Below are 17672 nucleotides of genomic sequence, written 5' to 3'. Positions count from 1 at the left end.
ATCGGCCTCCTAATCTATTACTCTCCCCTTTCACCGTCCCATCCTCCATCTACTCAAACACACACAAGACAGACACACACAGAGGAAGGAAAGGGGGTAAAATTGTAGGGATTAAAATGTGGAAGTAAGAGAGATGTATTCTTATTGCTGATGTTTAAGTCTTTGTAGTCGGCTATCTTCTCAGGGTGCAGAGTGTTGAGAACCACCAGTTGGATGAGATCTTCTGGCGTGTGCATTCAGCCAGAACTCACAGTTATCAGCTTCACTGAGGTCAGATTCAAGTTCTCCAATTAGCAGATTTTAAATGGAGGGTTCCAAATACCACATCTGGCCTGTAGCCAGTGTTGGTCTGAATCTTCCTGCAGGTTTAAATGGCTCTGGAGAGAGGGGGAGGGAGAGAGAGAGAGAGAGAGAGGTCTTCAGGACCTTAGAGAGGTCATCAGGTAAGTGAGAGAGAGAGTTCAGGACTGCGGCTCTCCAAGCCTCTTAATCAAAAGTGAACTTCACTCTGCAAAATGGAGGCCGCCTGAGTTTGGCAGAACATTCTGGAATACCAGCACCAATCATCATCGAGTGCCAGTTAATTCCCAGGAAATCAAAGTAGCCAATTTGCTGTCAGCCAAGTCCATCAAAATATATCATCACTGGGCCAGACCAAACAGCACTGCTACCAGGGGTCGCCAGAGGTCAAACCAACTGGCACATCTGCTGGGGTGGGGGCATATCAGTTATCATCCAGATGCAAAAGTTGTAATAGCCAAGAAACCAAAAATATAAAGGGAATACACAAGGCAAATCAGGTTTAAACAGGAGGATTCTTACACCTGGGGTGATTAACCACTCTGTGTCCCAATTGGTCCCCAAGCCTTGCTCTGCTCTTAAGTGAGCAATTATCACAAGTCAACCACAGGCATTAACTCGGTTTCTCGCTCCACAGACACTGCCTGATGATTTCCAGCATTTATCTTGGATTTTCGGCAACTGTGATGATTTGCTTTTTAGGGCTGCAGATCACAAAATAACAGGAGGGGAAAGAGGAGCAAGGATATAGAAAAATGGCTCAAGAAGACAAGGACTTTAGAGCAAAACTTGCAGTATTGGTGAGGCAGGGGTAGGAAGTCTGTTCGTTATCATCAATAATAGCTTTGCGAAATATCATCCTCTACTATAATCTCATCATTCCAGTATTGCTTCCCTTTCTCAAGCCCTATTTCATTGATACAGAATTCCCATATCTGTGGGGACAGTGATGGATTTACAGACAGGAGACAGATTACATTGTTTTGTAAAGGAGGCAGGCTTTGCAGCTGAGAGAGAAAGACACTTTTCACGGCTGATAAATCTTGCCCAAACATGTTGATCCTAAAAACACAGTTCCCCATGGGATCTCTGTAGGGAGCTGTGCCCAAACTCACAGCCCGTGTTTTCCCCTTTCGATCAGCTCTCCAGACGATATCTCTCTTCAGTAAAATATCCAGGTTACTCTCCAGCGGTTTGAACACGGATCCTCTCTGAACGATTCTCCCATCCGGCAGCAACGTGTCGATCACGGTTCGGTTCAGGAATATCGACCGGACATCGTCCGGCTGGAGAGGAATCGGTTCGTAATATTCATCCCCACGTTTCTTCATGTTACTGATCACCTCACTTGTCAAAGTGGGGACATTTATCGATGGAACTTGAAGAGAAATCAGGGACTGGGAACAAATGAAATCGGGGAAAGTGTTAGTGAGGAAAATGTGGAATGAGGATGAAATATTGTCCATTACCCTCTGCGGGGTGGCGATCTCCGTCAGATTGCCACTCTCGCCAGACTGAGCTGCACTGTAATTACTAAACTGCTCTCTCGCCCAACCCTCCTCACTCAGGCTGGGTGAGAGAGGAGCAGCGAATCCCACCCCCGGCAGCATCATCGTGGATAACTGGGGCGCAGAGAGTGAAGTCACTCCTTTTTACAGGGTCAGCTGCTGTAAAGAGGGAGACTTAAAGGGAAAATTTTCAGGGAGCGGGTATGATATCAGTTTAGGGAATTTCTGGAATCGGCAGAGGATCAGACAGTCTGGGAGGAAGGGAAGAAGGCGGCTCAGTCCTGGAGGGGTGGGTGCAATCTAGGAGGGGTGGCGGTCAGTCCGGGAGGGAGGCCAGCCTGGGATGGAGGTTAGGCCAGGAGCGGGGTCAGTCCGGGAGGATTGCAATGTCGTATTTGGTGGGGTTGATCAAGCCGGGACGACGGGAGGTGGGGGGTTGTCCAGCAGGGGCTCTGGTCGGGATGGAGGGGTGGTGGGGGGCAGGTTCCAGTGTGGGATCAACCAACGATCAGGCACTTGTGGCATCATTGCACTGCCTCATCCAAAAAGACAGCACCACTGACAATGCAGCACTCTCTCCTTACTGGTTTGGATTTGTTTATTGTCACGTGTACTGAGGTACAGTGAAAAGTATTCTTCTGCGAGCATCTGAAACAGGTCATTTAATGCATGGGAAGAAAAGAAAAAAGAAAATACCCATAATAGGGCAACACCAGGTACACAATGTAAATATATCGACACCGGCATCGGGTGAAGCATACAGGGGTATAGCATTAATCAGGTCAGTCCATAAAGGGGTCGTTTAGGAGTCTGGTGAGAGCGGGGAAGAAGCTGTTTTTGAGTCTGTTCGTGCGTGTTCTCAGACTTCTGTATCTCCTGCCCGATGGAAGAAGTTGGAAGAGTGAGTAAGCCGGGTGGGAGGGGTCTTTGATTATGCTGCCCGCTTTCCCCAGGCAGCAAATGTTAGCTTTTGTTTTAATTATGTAATTCTGGTCGGATCACAAACCCAGAACGTTACAGTTCACGGACAATAGTGAAACCCAGTGAATTGCAGCTGGTGAGAGAGTATAGCTGGAGGCGAATTGTACCTGTGTGCCTAATACACAAAGTCCTCTGTCGAGCTTGTGATCTGTGACAAAACTTTGCTTCTTCAGCTGCGGGAACCTTGTTGTTGCAAGCTCAACAATGTGTTTGTACATCAGCCGTCCAACTCCTTTGCCTCTCTCTGAAGCAGCTACTTTTACACATTGCATCAGGACTGTCTGTCCGTCATCCACAATGTGAGAAGAAACCAGACCAATCTGGAAACACAGAGGTAAGTAAAAAAGTTAAAGTCACCATTATCACAGATGACCATAGGCTGCTTTCCTCTTTAAGGGGGAGAGAGGACTGGTGGTGATTTAACCTGAGGGTCACCGCACTCTCACAATATACACCAGTATATCATGGTGCAGACACACACTCATGGACACACACAGGGACCAATCAACATGTATAAACACCGCAGCCAATCACCAGTTAGAATACACACACTATAAAGGCAGAGGGCACCACGGTTCCCGCTCATTCTGGGTGCTGCCTCTGAGTGTAACAGGAACTCATCCAGCCCAGCAGACTTATACCACGTGCTGAGAGAATCAACTGGTTCGGACAAGGCTCAGGTCTCTAGTTTAAGTTAGCATCATTTAGACCCACAGTCATCGTGTGTTAGTTAGTTAGAAGTAGTTAATAAAATTGAGTTGAACCTTCATAAGTGTTGGAAGTGTCTGTTCATCTCTCAAGTCTATACTAGCCAACACCTCACACACCTCAGGCGAGGACCAAGGTTGAGTAGGCGGTGTGGTCCTTCATGAATAACCTCAGCCAGTATGGGAATTGAAACATACATAGAAAATAGGAGCAGGAGGAGGCCATTCGGCCCTTCGAGCCTGCTCCGCCATTCATTCTGATCGTGGCCTTGATCATCAAGTTCAATACCCTGATCTTGCCTTCCCCCCCCCCCCCCCCAATATCCCTTGATCCTTTTAGCCCCAAGAGCTATATGAAAATGAAAAATGAAAATCGCTTATTGTCTCGAGTAGGCTTCAATGAAGTTGCTGTGAAAAGCCCCTAGTCGCCACATTCCGGCGCCTGTTCGGGGAGGCTGGTACGGGAATTGAACCGTGCTGCTGGCCTGCCTTGGTCTGCCTTCAAAGCCAGCGATTTAGCCTAGTGAGCTAAACCATTCCTTCTTGAAATTACACAACGTTTTGGCCTCAACTACTTTCTGTGGTAGTGAATTCTGCAGATTCACCACTCTCTCTGGGTGAAGACCTTTTTTTTAACTGACCTTTATTGTCACAAGTAGGCTTACATTAACACTGCAATGAAGTTACTGTGAAAATCCCTCCTCACCTCAATCCTAAAATCCCTTATCCTCAAACTATGACCCTTGTTGGATTCAACAATTATAGGTGGGGGTTCTTTAATATATTACTAAAATATACTGGAAAATAAAATGATTCTTGAAAATTATTGAATTTGTAGAAATTTGTAGTAAGTTATAAAATAGGCTAAACTTTTGAATACTGTCCATGACTATTTAGAAGAACTATTTAGAACAGTACAGCACAGAACAGGCCCTTCGGCCCTCGATGTTGTGCCGAGCCATGATCACCCTACTCAAACCCACGTATCCACTCTATACCCGTAACCCAACAACCCCCCCTTAACCTTACTTTTTTTAGGACACTACGGGCAATTTAGCATGGCCAATCCACCTAACCCACACATCTTTGGACTGTGGGAGGAAACCGGAGCACCCGGAGGAAACCCACGCACACACGGGGAGAACGTGCAGACTCCACACAGACAGTGACCCAGCCGGGAATCGAACCTGGGACCCTGGAGCTGTGAAGCATTTATGCTAACCACCATGCTACCGTGCTCCCCGACTGTTTCAAACGTTGCGAGTAATGTACTACAAGTAAGTGATGTGAGAGTACATTCAACGAATTTGAAACAATCTTGTAACTGAGACCAGACGTGATGTAGGGAGTTTGAACATGGGACAAGAGTCATGGGAAAGTTTTTTAAAAAAAATTTAGAGTACCCAATTGATTTTTTTCAATTAAGAGGCAACTTAGTGTGGCCAATCCACCTACCCTGCACATCTTTGAGTTGTGGGGGCAAAACCCACGCAAACACGGGGAGAATGTGCAAACTCCACACGGACAGTGACCCAGGGCCGGGATCAAACCTGGGACCTCGGCGCCATGAGGCAGCAGGGCGCCACCGTGCGGCCCCAGAGTCGTGGGAAAGTTAATTAATTTGGAGCAATTGATTAATATCTAATTAACCAATCACCTGTTAAGTGTCTGATACTTTCCTGAATGAATCAAGGAGGTCTCAGCTGAGAATTAGGACCAGAAAACTAAGTAAGGGGCTAAACCCAGATAAGGATTCCCGTTTGACTGATTAGAGAAAAGAAGTTTAGCCGTCAGAAATCCTTCATGAAAATTACTTTTAAAAAGGCTTTTTGTTGAAATGACTTTTATTTTGTAAATCTGGAGTCGCTATTATTTTGAAGTTTTGCTTTCAGTATCTCAAAGAGAATCAACATTGGTGCCAAAATCAGGGTCGGTTCCACTTTCGCGATGTTCCGCCCCTGACCGGCCGAATTCCCGACGACGGGGGTCTCTCATGCTATTATTTGTCGGGAACTCGGCATGACGGCTGCGGATTCAGTCCAGCGCCAACACAGTTGGGAGAGAGGCGATCCCCGGGCAGGGGGCCTTTGCCAGGGGCACTGTGGGGGCTGGTCTGGGGGTCGCAAGCCTGGCTAAAGTAGGGGCATTATTTGGCAGGCCGGGCCTGCCCGCTGCCGGCACCATGTTGCAGGCTGCCGCCATGCTACGGACTCGGCAATTCTCCGGCTGAGACCCGACAGGAACAGAATGAATACAGATTTGGCTCAGGGACCTCACCCTGTTTACAGACAAGGACACTTCTAAAGTTTACAGAAGTTGATTGAAATCTCCACAGAGACAAAGAGAGATGAGTATCATCTCAAGAAGAAACATCGTATGCGCAATGTTTAAAATGGATATGTGGATTTGTGCATCTATGTGTGTATGTGTGAAGGATGTGATTGTTTGTGTGACGTGTGTGTGTGTGATGTACATGTGATTGTGTGCATTTTGTATCTTTGTGTGTGTATATCATTGTGTCTGTGCATGTGTGATTATGTTTGTGTCTGTGTGTGATTCTGTGTGTGTTGTGTGTGATTCTGTGTGTGTGTGTGTGATTATGTGTGTGTGTTGTGTGTGATTATGTGTGTGTGTTGTGTGTGATTCTGTGTGTGTGTGATTTGTGTGTGTGTTCTGTGTGATTCTGTGAACGTGTTATGTGTGATTCTGTGTGTGTGTTGTCGGTAATTCTGTGTGTGTGATTCTGTGTTTGTGTTGTGTGTGATTCTGTGTGTTGTGTGTGATTCTGTGTGTGTGTTGTATGTGATCCATTTATGTGTGTTGCGTGTGATTGTGTTTATGTGTGTTGTGTGTGATTCTGTGTTTGGGTGCATGTGTCGGGTGTCAGAGTGTGTGTAACACTGAACATCTGTAATTATTGGTGACTCTAATCTGCATATAGATTGGGCAAATCAAATTAGTCACAATACTATAGAGGAGGAATTCCTGGAGTATATATGGGATGGTTTTCTGGACCAATACGTTGAGGAAGCAATTGGAGAACGTGTCATCCTAGACTGTGTATTGTGTAATGAGAAAGGAATCATTGGTAATCTAGTTGCATTGGACCCCTGGGGGATGAATGACCATAACATGAAAGAATTTTTCATCAAGTTGGAGAGTGACAACGTTGATTCTGAGATAGTGTCCTAAATCAGTGCTTCCAGAAAGTCCGCAATAGTCATCTCCGACCATGCTTCGTGAAGGGGGTGTCCAGAGATGAGGCCTCCTAAAACGGAATAGTTAGGAAAACACTAGAATAGTTCTACATAAGTTAGTTTATTAAGGATTGAGATCAATCATGGAAAGTACACCCAGTAATCCTTATTAACCATTAAACCTGTATGTTAGTACATAGCAATAATAAATATTTTAAACTCTTTCTACAAGCAGTGGCCACAATGCATGATGGGATTTAAGCTAACTAACTTGCCCATGCCTTTGAGACAAACGGAATTGTGTGGTCAGTAAACAGTTTTTATCAGTGGCCCCAATATCCCGTCTCAAACAATCCATGGTGTGAAGAGGACGCCAGCTTTGGCATCCTGCCCCTGGATGAATAATAAGGTGGACAGGAATTGACTGCGACACGTAGGATGGGAATGTCAGAAATGCAATTTTAGAATGGACACAAGATCCTGGTGAACAACAGGTAGCAGGATGGGGTTAAATCATGAGCTGATCACAAGTCATCATTTTGCTTAAAGTAAATTTTACTGGATAATATAGAAGTGACAACCTCAAGGATTGGATCAAGTCCAACTGGGGTGGGCTATTGATTTATATTAATAATCCTATAATTAGTGTGTTTTTATCAGTGTTAGCCAGATTGATCGTGGCATTTATCCAGATCTTTCTCCATGTACATGAAACCAAGCTTGGAATAATAAAGCCATCTTAACCAGGTTGATGTGTGTCTGCTGAGCTGTTTATTAAGCTAAGCCATAACTATGAGAGAGGAACCCCATGTAAAAGCTGGCTCAATACCCAGGCCTTGGAAACGCTCCTACACTCCGCACATGGATGTGAGGTTGGAGACCGGTCATGCCCAGCGCCCCACGTGGAGGCTGGACATGACCTTCTTAACCAACAACGTCTTCTGCCAGAAGGAGGCACTGAAAGCGGTGATTAAGGGAGAGACTGTAGCCTACATGTAGGGACAGGGAGGAGAGGGCGGCTAGGCAGCAGCAGATCAACTTCATCCTGGAGGTCGACATAAAATACTCTGAAGCCCCGACCGTACAGCTTCTGGCGGAGAGGAAAAAGCTACAAATTGACTTCAATCTGCGATCCAGCAGGAAAGCAGTGCATCAACTCCGCCAGACACGGGGGACTTCTACGAGCAGGGAGAAAAGGCAAGCCACCTGCTGGCTCACCAGCTGAAAATGGAGGCAGACATGAGGGAAATAGCACAGGTGAAAGATCGGAGAGGCGGACTGGTAACCGAACCAAAAATGCTCCACCAAGCATTTGAAGCCTTCTACCAGGGACTGTACACCTCCTGACGCAGGGATGAAACAGTTCCTGGATGTACTGGACATGCCTGTCGTGGGTGACGATAGTCGGAGGGAGCTGGAAGCATCAATAGGACTGGGAGAGGTCATGGAGAGCACCAACTCCATGTGGGGAAGGCACTGGGACCCGATGGGTTCCCGGCGGTCTTCTATAAAAGATTTGCACTAACCCTGGTCCCGCACCTACGAGAAATATTTGCAGATTCGCTAGCAAGGGGCGTCCGGCCTCCAACGTTAACACAGGCCATGATATCGCTGATACCCAAGGAAGACAAAGACCCAACGGAATGCAAATCATACAGACCCATTTCGCTGCTCAATGTGGATGCGAAGATACTTTCAAAAGCCCTGTCTAGAAGACTGGAGAACAGAAGTGGTTGCAGCGGACCAGGCGGGTTTTCTTAAGGGTAGACAGCCAACTGCAAACATCAGGCGGCTGCTGAATGCGATACAGACCCCATCCGGGGAGAGAACACCAGTGATCATCTCCCTAGATGCAGAAAAGTCCTTCGACAGAGTCGAATGGAAGTAATGTTAATGGGGGTTGTTGGGTTACTGGTATAGGGTGGATATGTGGGCTTGAGTAGGGTGATCATTGCTCGGCACAACATTGAGGGCCGAAGGGCCTGTTCTGTGCTGTACTGTTCTAATTCTAATTCTAATCTCATTGAGGTGCTGCAGCGGTTTGGGTCAGGGACAGGGTTCACCTCATGGTGAAACTCCTGTACAACGACCCCAAGGTGAGTGTTCGGACCAACAACACCAGCTCTGAATGCTTCCAGCTGCACAAGGCAGGGTTGCCTGATATCCCCCCCACCACCCCACTGTTTGCCCTGGCAACTGAATCCCTGGCAATCGCTCTGCGAGACGCCAAAGGCTGGAGGGGCACCCAAAGAGGAGTCAGAGAGCACAGAGTTTCACTCGATGCGGATGACCTGCTCCTCCACACCAAACACAAAATGGCCTTAAAATAATCATAAAGCTCCGAGAAGAGTTTGGTGTCTTCTCGGGGAAGGAGGTGAGCAGGGAGGGGGAGCAGTGAGGGGGAAGGGCCGATAGAAGGGGTGCGTGGAAAATTGTATGTAAAATTGTATATATGTGCTTTATATGTAAAATTATCAAAGAACATACAGCACAGGAACAGGCCCTTCGGCCCTCCAAACCTCTGCTGACCATGCTGCCCGACTAAACTACAATCTTCTACACTTCCTGGGTCCGTATCCCTCTATTCCCATCCTATTCATGTATTTGTCAAGATGCCCCTTAAATGTCACTATCATCCCTGCTTCCACCACCTCCTCCGGCAGCGAGTTCCAGGCACCCACTACCCTTCTGTGTAAAAAACTTGCCTCGTCCATCTCCTCTAAACCTTGCCCCTCGCACCTTAAACCTATGCCCCCTAGTAATTGACCCCTCTACCCTGGGGAAAAGCCTCTGACGATCCACTCTGTCTATGCCCCTCATAATTTTGTAGACCTCTATCAGGTCGCCCCTCAACCTCCGTCATTCCAGTGAGAACAAACCGAGTTTATTCAACCGCTCCTCATAGCTAATGCCCTCCATACCAGGCAACATCCTGGTAAATCTCTTCTGCCTCCTCTCTAAATCCTCCACATCCTTCTGGTAGTGTGGCGACCAGAATTGAACACTATGAACACTGGAAATCTGTTAAAATAACAATATTAACAAATAATGAATGATGGAGTAGGATTGAAAGGCCAAATGGGCTCCGCCGGCACCTAGTTTCTATGAGAGATTCTATGACCTGCTCTTCCACATCAAACACAAAATGGCCTTAAAATAATCATGAAGGATTGAGGCAAATGGTTGTCAACATGTCAATTTCCAGAATTTGAAAAGTGAATTGGCCTCTAATTTCAAAGGAACTCACCACTTGACCATGGAGTTTGGCCAAAAAGACCACATGGTTTCTCTCTCGCAGCCAGGAATGGTAGACGCTCGACATGTAATCTGTCTCATCGTTGTAAAGGGATTGTACATGTCCAAAATCCTTTTCTGTAGCCAGGCAACAATCCAGGTCTGACTCTGAGTACTTGACAGATCAATACAGGAAAAAGATTTAGATAATTGCTGAATGTGTCACGAGGTTTGAATTTTAATTTGCAACTGCCCGGAGCCACAACTGGACAAGAACCGACACTGAAACATAGAAGGATAATTTAGGAGGAGATTGGACAAAGAGATAGTTTTTCAAAGATGTTCCTAAAGGAAGAGACGTGGGTTAAAGGGAAAGTGTCTGGATGGTGGAAGTCACAGTCACCAATGGTGGGGCAGAGGATGAGGAGAGCCACAAGAGGCTCGAGTTGCAGGAACAGAGGTTTCCTGGAAGGATGTTGGGCTGGAGGAGGTGACCAGGATAGGAAGAGACCCACCCAAGAAGAGACTGAACAGGAGGATCTGAACTTTCAACTGGAGAACTTGGAGCCAACATCGATCAGCCAAGGTGAATGAGCAGCACTTTATGACATGTTAGGTTACAGAGGGTTAGGCTCAGCTGACACCCATGGAGGGTGGAGCCGGCCAGGAAAGGGTTGGAATAGTCGGGTCGGGAGCTGACAGAAACATGGGTGAAGGTTTCAGAGCTGCTGGACTCTGAGGCCAGTGCAGAGACTGGTGAAGTTACGGAGGTGGAAGTGTACGGCCTTTATGATGGAAATGATACGGTGTCAGATACTCCGCTCAAGATTGGCCAGGATGCAGAAGTTGTGAGCAGTTGTATTCAACCTCAGATAGTAGCCAGGTGGAGGGATTAAACTGGCGATGAGGGAACAGAGTTTGCACTGAAGGCAATGTCTTCCATTTTCCCAAAGTATGCGCCAGTCTAACATGTTGGCCTTTCACCCCCTGCAGAGAATGGCTTTCGGACATCAACCTGCGATGCTGGCTGCTGTGGCGATGGCCACAGCTCTGCAAGAAACTCTATGGCAATATGACTGAAGGCCGTTCAGGGAGGAGGAGGTGGCTGCAGCACAGGAACGGGCTGCAGAGGGGCAGGTGGCGGCCGCACAGGCTGGAGGGTGGCCACCCAACAGGCCCAGGAGGAAGAAGAGGTGCCAAGGGTGCACCTCATGAGGCCCCGCGTGTACCCCAACCGCATGTCGTTTGAGGACCTATGCCACGGAGTCGTTCCAGTCGCCGAGTGAGGGCCTGGCCAGGATATCGCAGGCATCGGCGCACAGGTGTATCCGTGCCTTCACGGAAACCCTATATTCCCAGGCGGAACGGTACATCCATTTCCATGCTGACCGTGCCCACCAGGATGCCTGGGCAGTGGGGTTTGCTGCCGTCGGCGGGATGCCCCGGGTCCAGGGCATGATCGACAGGACGTGTGTCGCCCTACGGCCACCGGCGGATAATAGGCCACCATACACCAGCAGGAAGGGGTACCACTCCATGATCGCCCAGCGCATCATGCCCGTCTGTGCCCGATACCCGGAAGCATGCACAACTCCTTCATACTGGCTCACTCGGTGATCCCCGACATGTTTGAGGGGCACCCCCTCCAGCTGCGGGGTTGGCTGCTGGGCGACAGGGGTTACCCGTTACGGTTATGGCTGTGACGCCACAGACCCACGGCGACTTCCGCTACAATGATGCCCATACAGCGACCAGGGATGTGGTCGAGCGCTGCTTCAGAGTCCTGAAGATGCGCTTCAGATGCCGAGACCGCTCTGGAGGGGCCCTCCAGTACGAGGCCAGGAGGGTCACCTGCATCGCGGTGGCCTGCTGCGTCCTCCACAACATCGCACAGCAGACCACCTTCAGATGAGGAGGATGCGGGTGAGGGGGACAATAAGCGGGCCATGGGGCCCGGGAGGCCGCACAACGCCATCGTCAGGGACAGCGCGCATGGGATGTCCTCGTCGCCTCATATTTCGCCGACTAAGGGGGGGGGAAGGGGAGTTACTGGCCAGGGGCACGGACAACACCATCCCAGACCCACACCCCCTCACCTCCCACACCACCAAATCACCCGCATATACACCCCCTCCACGATACATACCTGCGACACGGTGAGCTGGGGGCACTGGGTTGGCAGTGACAGCAGGTTTGCTCCATGGGATGGAGGATGATGACAGCCCGCTCTGTGATGAGCTCCGTGTTCCACATCGTTAGACAATGTCTGACTCATGCCCACGGTAGCACCTTCCACCTGGGTGATCCCTGGATGCGAGCTGGCCAGCCCATCACACGGTCCCGTCGAATCCCTGGGGCGGGGGTGCTGGGGACGGCCGGGGAGGAAGGGAGGGTGGGGAGCACGGTCCATCCACGGAGCCTGCACTCGTCCCCCACCCCCAGCTCCCACTGGGCAGCACTGACTGTCCCACCCCTACACCCATCAAGCAGAGCACCGAGGCAGGTTTCAGTGATGTTAACAGGTGTTTCCTGGTCCCTATAACTAAACAGTGCCCTGCATCCATGCCAGCTTAACTGGTGTCTAATTTTCTGGCCTTACGCCCTAACACTCCGCCGAGGTGGTTCCCCAGACCGTACAGCAGGAGTGGAGCTGGCCTGCTGTGATTCCTGCCCTGTGACCTGGGTCCCCTTTGGCACACGTCTCCTGGGGCGACTCGGCCTGGATGGGCCCGGCTGCTGCTCCGGAGTCCTGGGTGGCATGGTGCCGCCCTGTTCTGCCCGCTGCCCACCAGATGCACCAGGAACAGGAAAGTGGGCCATGTCTCTTTGGGTATGTGACACCTCTCTCTGGGACTGGGCCACGTCTCTCTGGGACTGGGCCACCCTGCCCAGTGTTTGCGCCACGCTGGCCAGCGCCTGGGTAATACCGCCGAGGCCGCCAGCCATGGCCTTCTGTGACTGGGCCACGCTACCGCTGCGATGTGAGAGGGCAACCCTGTTCTGGGCCTCAGCCCCCCGCCTGCACAGCATGCCCCAGGCCTTCCACACTCTGACCCAAAACTGGCACCGTCGTCCAGTGCCTCCACCGCGGATGCCACCCGTGCGGTGTTGGCCTGGGTGGTACACATGGCCGGCACCACCCCCTGCTCCTGCACGCAGATGGACTCTTCCACCTGCCCCTGCAGGTGCTGGCATCCCGATGTCTAGTCCCTGGGTCTCTGGCTGCATCTCCACTGTGGCTGGGACTGGATGTTCCAGGAGCTCAGGACCCATCTGGGCAGCAGCTGCTTCCTGGGGCCGGGCTGCCCTCCGCTCCCCCCCCCCCCCCGTCCGGCCCCTCAGCTGCTCCTACCTCCACCTGCTGTACCGGATGCGATGTGTGGAGGGTGTAGGAGACAGCTGTGACGGGAAGTCAGTGTCAACCTCCGACCCGAGCTCCGAGGTCTCCTGAGTCACGGGCAGAGGGCTGGTGTCCGCGCTGCTCTCCCCATCATTGCTCGGCCGTCTGGGGGGGGCACCGGCTCTGGCACTGGCTGGGGGGCGGGGGGCAGAGGCTCTGGCACTGGCTGTGGGGCGGGGGGGGACCGGCTCTGGCACTGGCTGTGGGGCAGGGGGGGACCGGCTCTGGCACTGGCTGGGGGGCGGGGGGGGACCGGCTCTGGCACTGGCTGGGGGGCGGGGGGGACCGGCTCTGGCACTGGCTGTGGGGCGGGGGGGGACCGGCTCTGGCACTGGCTGGGGGGCGGGGGGGGACCGGCTCTGGCATTGGCTGGGGGGCGGGGGGGGACCGGCTCTGGCACTGGCTGTGGGGCGGGGGGGACCGGCTCTGGCACTGGCTGTGGGGCGGGGGACAAACACAAACAATAACATTGGTAGATGTTCCATCGCATGCAACCAATGGGTTGGATAAATGATAACCTCAGTGGCCAGGGCACCCAGACATTGTGGCTGGCATGGGTGCTGGCATGTGGGCAGGGTGGGGAAACCTACTCACCCTAGCCGCCCTGAGCGGATCGTGCAGTTTCTTCCAGCACTGGATGCCGTTCCGGACAACGTTACCCAAGGCCGCCCTGGCCATTCCCAGTGATGTAGGGGCGCAGCCGGCGGAAGCTTCTGATGCTCCTGGCAAATGGAGCAGTTTTCGGCCACCTTCTCAATGTCGGTGTCGAGGCCTGGCCACCAGACATAACTCCGGGCCAACATTTTCATTTTGGTCAGACCTGGATGCCCATTGTGCAAGTCTCTCAGTATCAGCTCCTGTCCTTTTTCTGGGACAATGACACGCGTCCCCCACAAGAGGATACCGTCTTCCACGCTAAATTCTGACAGCTTGGAGGAAAATGCCCGCAACTCGTCTGGGAGCTGTCTATGCTGCTCACCATACAGGACTATGTGCCGAAGCTTTGACAGGACTGGCTCCGTCTGGGTCCACTCACGTATCTGTAATGCCGTGACAGGCAAGGATTCCATCAAATGTAGGGTTGCAACCACCTCACCGGTCGTGGGGGTCAACAATGGGCCGGTCGACAAAGGCAATCGGCTCAGTGCATCGACATTCCCTATCTGGATCCCTGGTTTAGGCTCCAGAGAATACGCGTAGGCAGCGAGCAACAAAGCCCAGGACTGGATCCGTGCTGAAGCAATGGGCGGTATTGGCTTACCCTCTCGGAAAAGTCCCAGCAGAGGCTTATGATCAGTCACGATAGTGAAGTGGTGGCCATGCACATACTGGTACACTTCAAAGACCACCGCCAGGCCGTCCTTCTCGATCTGCACGTACTTCTTTTCTGCTGCAGTCAATACGCTTGGCCCGTTCTCCATCTTGTGGGATAGGACGGCCCTAATACCATAACGGGGATGCATCACACGTGAAGAGCAAAGGCTTTCCAGGATCGTAGTGGGTTAGTAACCCAGACAACGACAATTGTTGTTTTACCCGCCGGAAAGCGGTTTCTTGCGGCTGACCCCAAACCCAGGTGTGATTCTTCTTTTGTAGAAGGTGCAACGGGGCCAGCGTAGTTGCCAGTCTGGGGAGGAACTTCCTGTAATAGTTTATGAAGCCGAGAAAAGAACGAAGATGCAAAGTGTCAGTCGGGGCAGGGGCCTGTTGAATTGTGCGCACCTTCTTTGCGATGGGGTGCAAACCTTCGCGGTCCACACGATAAACCAGATAGACTACTTCCATCACATGAAAGACGCACTTTGTACGACATAAACAGACTCCAGCCTCTGAAAAACGTCTAAGGACAGCCTCCAATTTTCCTGCTCCGACGTCCCTGTAATCAAAACATTGTCTAAGTAGACAGCGACACGCGGTAAACCTCTCAAGATGCCCTCCATGACGCATTGAAGAATAGCGCAGGCAGAGGATACGCCAAAGGACAACCGTGTATATTCATACAGGCCCCACTATGTATTAATCGTTACATATGGCCAGTAGACAGGGTCCAGCTCCAATGTTGGTAGGCGTGACTCATATCTAATTTTGTGAATGAGATTCAGCCTGCAAACTTTGCGTTGAGATCCTCTATGTGAGGCATTGGATATCGGTCAAGCCGGGAAGCCGTATTCACTGCAAGTTTATAGTCACCGCACAAACGACTGTGGCTTCATTACAGGTACAATTGGTGCTGCCCAGTCAGCGAAACAGACAGGCCTGATAATACCCAAGGACTCCAAACGAGTGAGCTTCCCTTCTACCTTCGAGCAAACCGTAAGGCACCAGGCACACCCGGAAATAGAGCGGAGTGGCTCCTGGGTCGACTTGGAAATGAAATGAAATGAAAACGAAAATCGCTTATTGTCACGAGTAGGCTTCATATGAAGTTACTGTGAAAAGCCCCTAGTCGCCACATTCCGTTGCCTGTCCGGGGAGGCTGGTACGGGAATCGAACCGTGCTGCTGGCCTGCTTGGTCTGCTTTAAAAGCTAGCGATTTAGCCGAGTGAGCTAAACCAGCCCCTGATACGGGCTATTTTCCCCAAACCGGGCTGGAATACATCTGGGAACCGTCCTAGTACGTCCGTCAACCCTCCAGAACCTGTTTGGAGGATGTGCTTCCACTGCAGCTGCAAATGGCGCAACCAGTCCCCACCCAACAGGCTGGGCCTGTGGCTGTGCACCACGGTAAGTGGGAAACGCCCCACCTGGCGTCCATAAATAACAGAGGTCATCGTAGTTCCTGCAATGTCCAATGGTTCTCCCGTGTAGGTGACCAACCTGGCTTGTGTGTCGGTCAATGCAAGGGTCTGTATACCATGCCTGATGCGCTCACATGTCCTCTGGGCGATCCAGGAGACCGCTATGCCAGTGTCCAAGCGGGTGACCGTTGAGGAGCTGCTGGCGTAGGGGGGGCCAACTGAACGCCGAAAACGATCATGGAGTCGGAGGTGGACCCGTAATTACAGGACTGCGCAAGGATGCGGCGGTGGGTGAGAAAGGACTGGAAGGGTTCATCCTTACCGTTCAAACGCTGTTGGAAGACATAGCGCTCTAAACATTCATTCACCTCGATGTCGCAGTGACTGTCAAATTTGAGGAGGACCGTCTTGAGTTTTGATTTGTCTTCACCATCAGTCAAGATGAGAGAGTTGAAGATGTGGATGGCGTGGTTCCCGGCCATGGAGAGGAAGAGAGCGATCTTCCTGGCATCTGGAGCAGCTTCCAGGTCTGTTGCTTCAAGGTAAAGCTGGAAGTGATGTTTGAAGATCTTCCAGTTGGCCCCGAGGTTACCGGTGATGCGGAGCAGGCGGTGTCGGGCGGATGCTGTCCATTTTGCAGGATGGCTGAATGCTGGTGGCAGGCAGATCACTTGCAGGTAAGTCTAAGAAGACTGGAGGATAGCAAATGTTGTCCCCTTGTTCAAGAAGGGAAGTAGAGACAATCCCGGTAACTATAGACCAGTGAGCCTTACTTCTGTTGTGGGCAAAGTCTTGGAAAGGTTTATAAGAGATAGGGGGCGGAATTCTCCGCTCCCCACGCCGGGTGGGAGAACCGCGGGAGGGCCGGGCGACTCAAGACACGCCCCACTGGCACCCTCAACGATTCTCTCATCCCCCGCTCGGATGAATTGCCGCTCGCCGTTTTTCACGGCAGGCCGGCGATTCTACGGCCCGGATGGGCCGAGCGGCCTGACGTTCCCGACCGGTTCACGACGGCGCCAACCACACCTGGTCGCTGCCGGCATGAACGTGGCGCCAAATGCTCGTTTGAAGCTTATGGGGGGCGGAGAGGGGAGTGAGCAGCACGGCCGTGCTCAGGAGGGGACTGGCCCGTGATCGGTGCCCACCGATCGTCGGGCCGGCGTCTCAAAGCGACGCACTCTTTCCCCTCCGCCGCCCCGCAAGATCAAGCCACCACATCTTGCGGGGCAGCGGAGGGGAAGACTGCAAACGCGCATGTGCGGGTTCGAGCCGTCGTGACGTCAGCCGCGCATGCACGGGTTGGAGCCGGCCAACCTGCGCATGTGCGGCTGACGTCACTTAGGCGCCCCCATCGCGTCATTCTCGGCGTGCCGCCTTGATGCAAGTGTCAAGGCCCAGCGGCGCTCCTAGCCCCCTGGGGGGGGGGGGGGGTGAATAGGGTGCGAGGAGCGGCCTCCGAGGCTGTCGTGAAACTCGGCCGAGTTCACGGCAGCCTTCCCGATTCCGCACGGGAGAATTCCGTCCAGGATGTATAATCATCTGGAAAGGAATAATTTGATTAGAGATAGTCAACACGGTTATGTGAAGGGTAGGTCGTGCCTCA

The 17672-nt window shown here is 51.6% G+C and overlaps 1 protein-coding gene across 1 annotated transcript; it reads right to left on the bottom strand.

The window, feature by feature from the left end:
- Nucleotides 1-1133: 1133 nt before the first annotated feature.
- LOC119958314 (histidine N-acetyltransferase-like) lies at nt 1134-14748 on the bottom strand. The gene is made up of 4 exons (XM_038786752.1): nt 14653-14748; nt 9941-10102; nt 2897-3109; nt 1134-1697 (listed from the first exon to the last, which is right to left on the bottom strand). Exons 1-4 carry the CDS (start codon nt 14746-14748, stop codon nt 1134-1136), a joined length of 1035 nt encoding a protein of 344 aa, XP_038642680.1.
- Nucleotides 14749-17672: the final 2924 nt, after the last annotated feature.

This window comes from Scyliorhinus canicula, chromosome 29 (assembly GCF_902713615.1).
Source record: "Scyliorhinus canicula chromosome 29, sScyCan1.1, whole genome shotgun sequence".
Classification (NCBI taxonomy): domain Eukaryota; kingdom Metazoa; phylum Chordata; class Chondrichthyes; order Carcharhiniformes; family Scyliorhinidae; genus Scyliorhinus; species Scyliorhinus canicula.
This window is presented reverse-complemented; position numbering and strand designations above follow the sequence as displayed.

Bases quoted from the DNA above. Each gene is read 5' to 3' on its own strand.
- LOC119958314 (XM_038786752.1), bottom strand. From the start codon at position 14,748: ATGGAGAACGGGCCAAGCGTATTGACTGCAGCAGAAAAGAAGTACGTG. The intron at 10,103-14,652 runs GTGCATGGCCAC...TGATCTGTCAAG, and splicing joins TCTTTGAAGTGTACCAGTAT to TACTCAGAGTCAGACCTGGA. The intron at 3,110-9,940 runs GTGAGTTCCTTT...CTGTGTTTCCAG, and splicing joins CCAAACTCCATGGTCAAGTG to ATTGGTCTGGTTTCTTCTCA.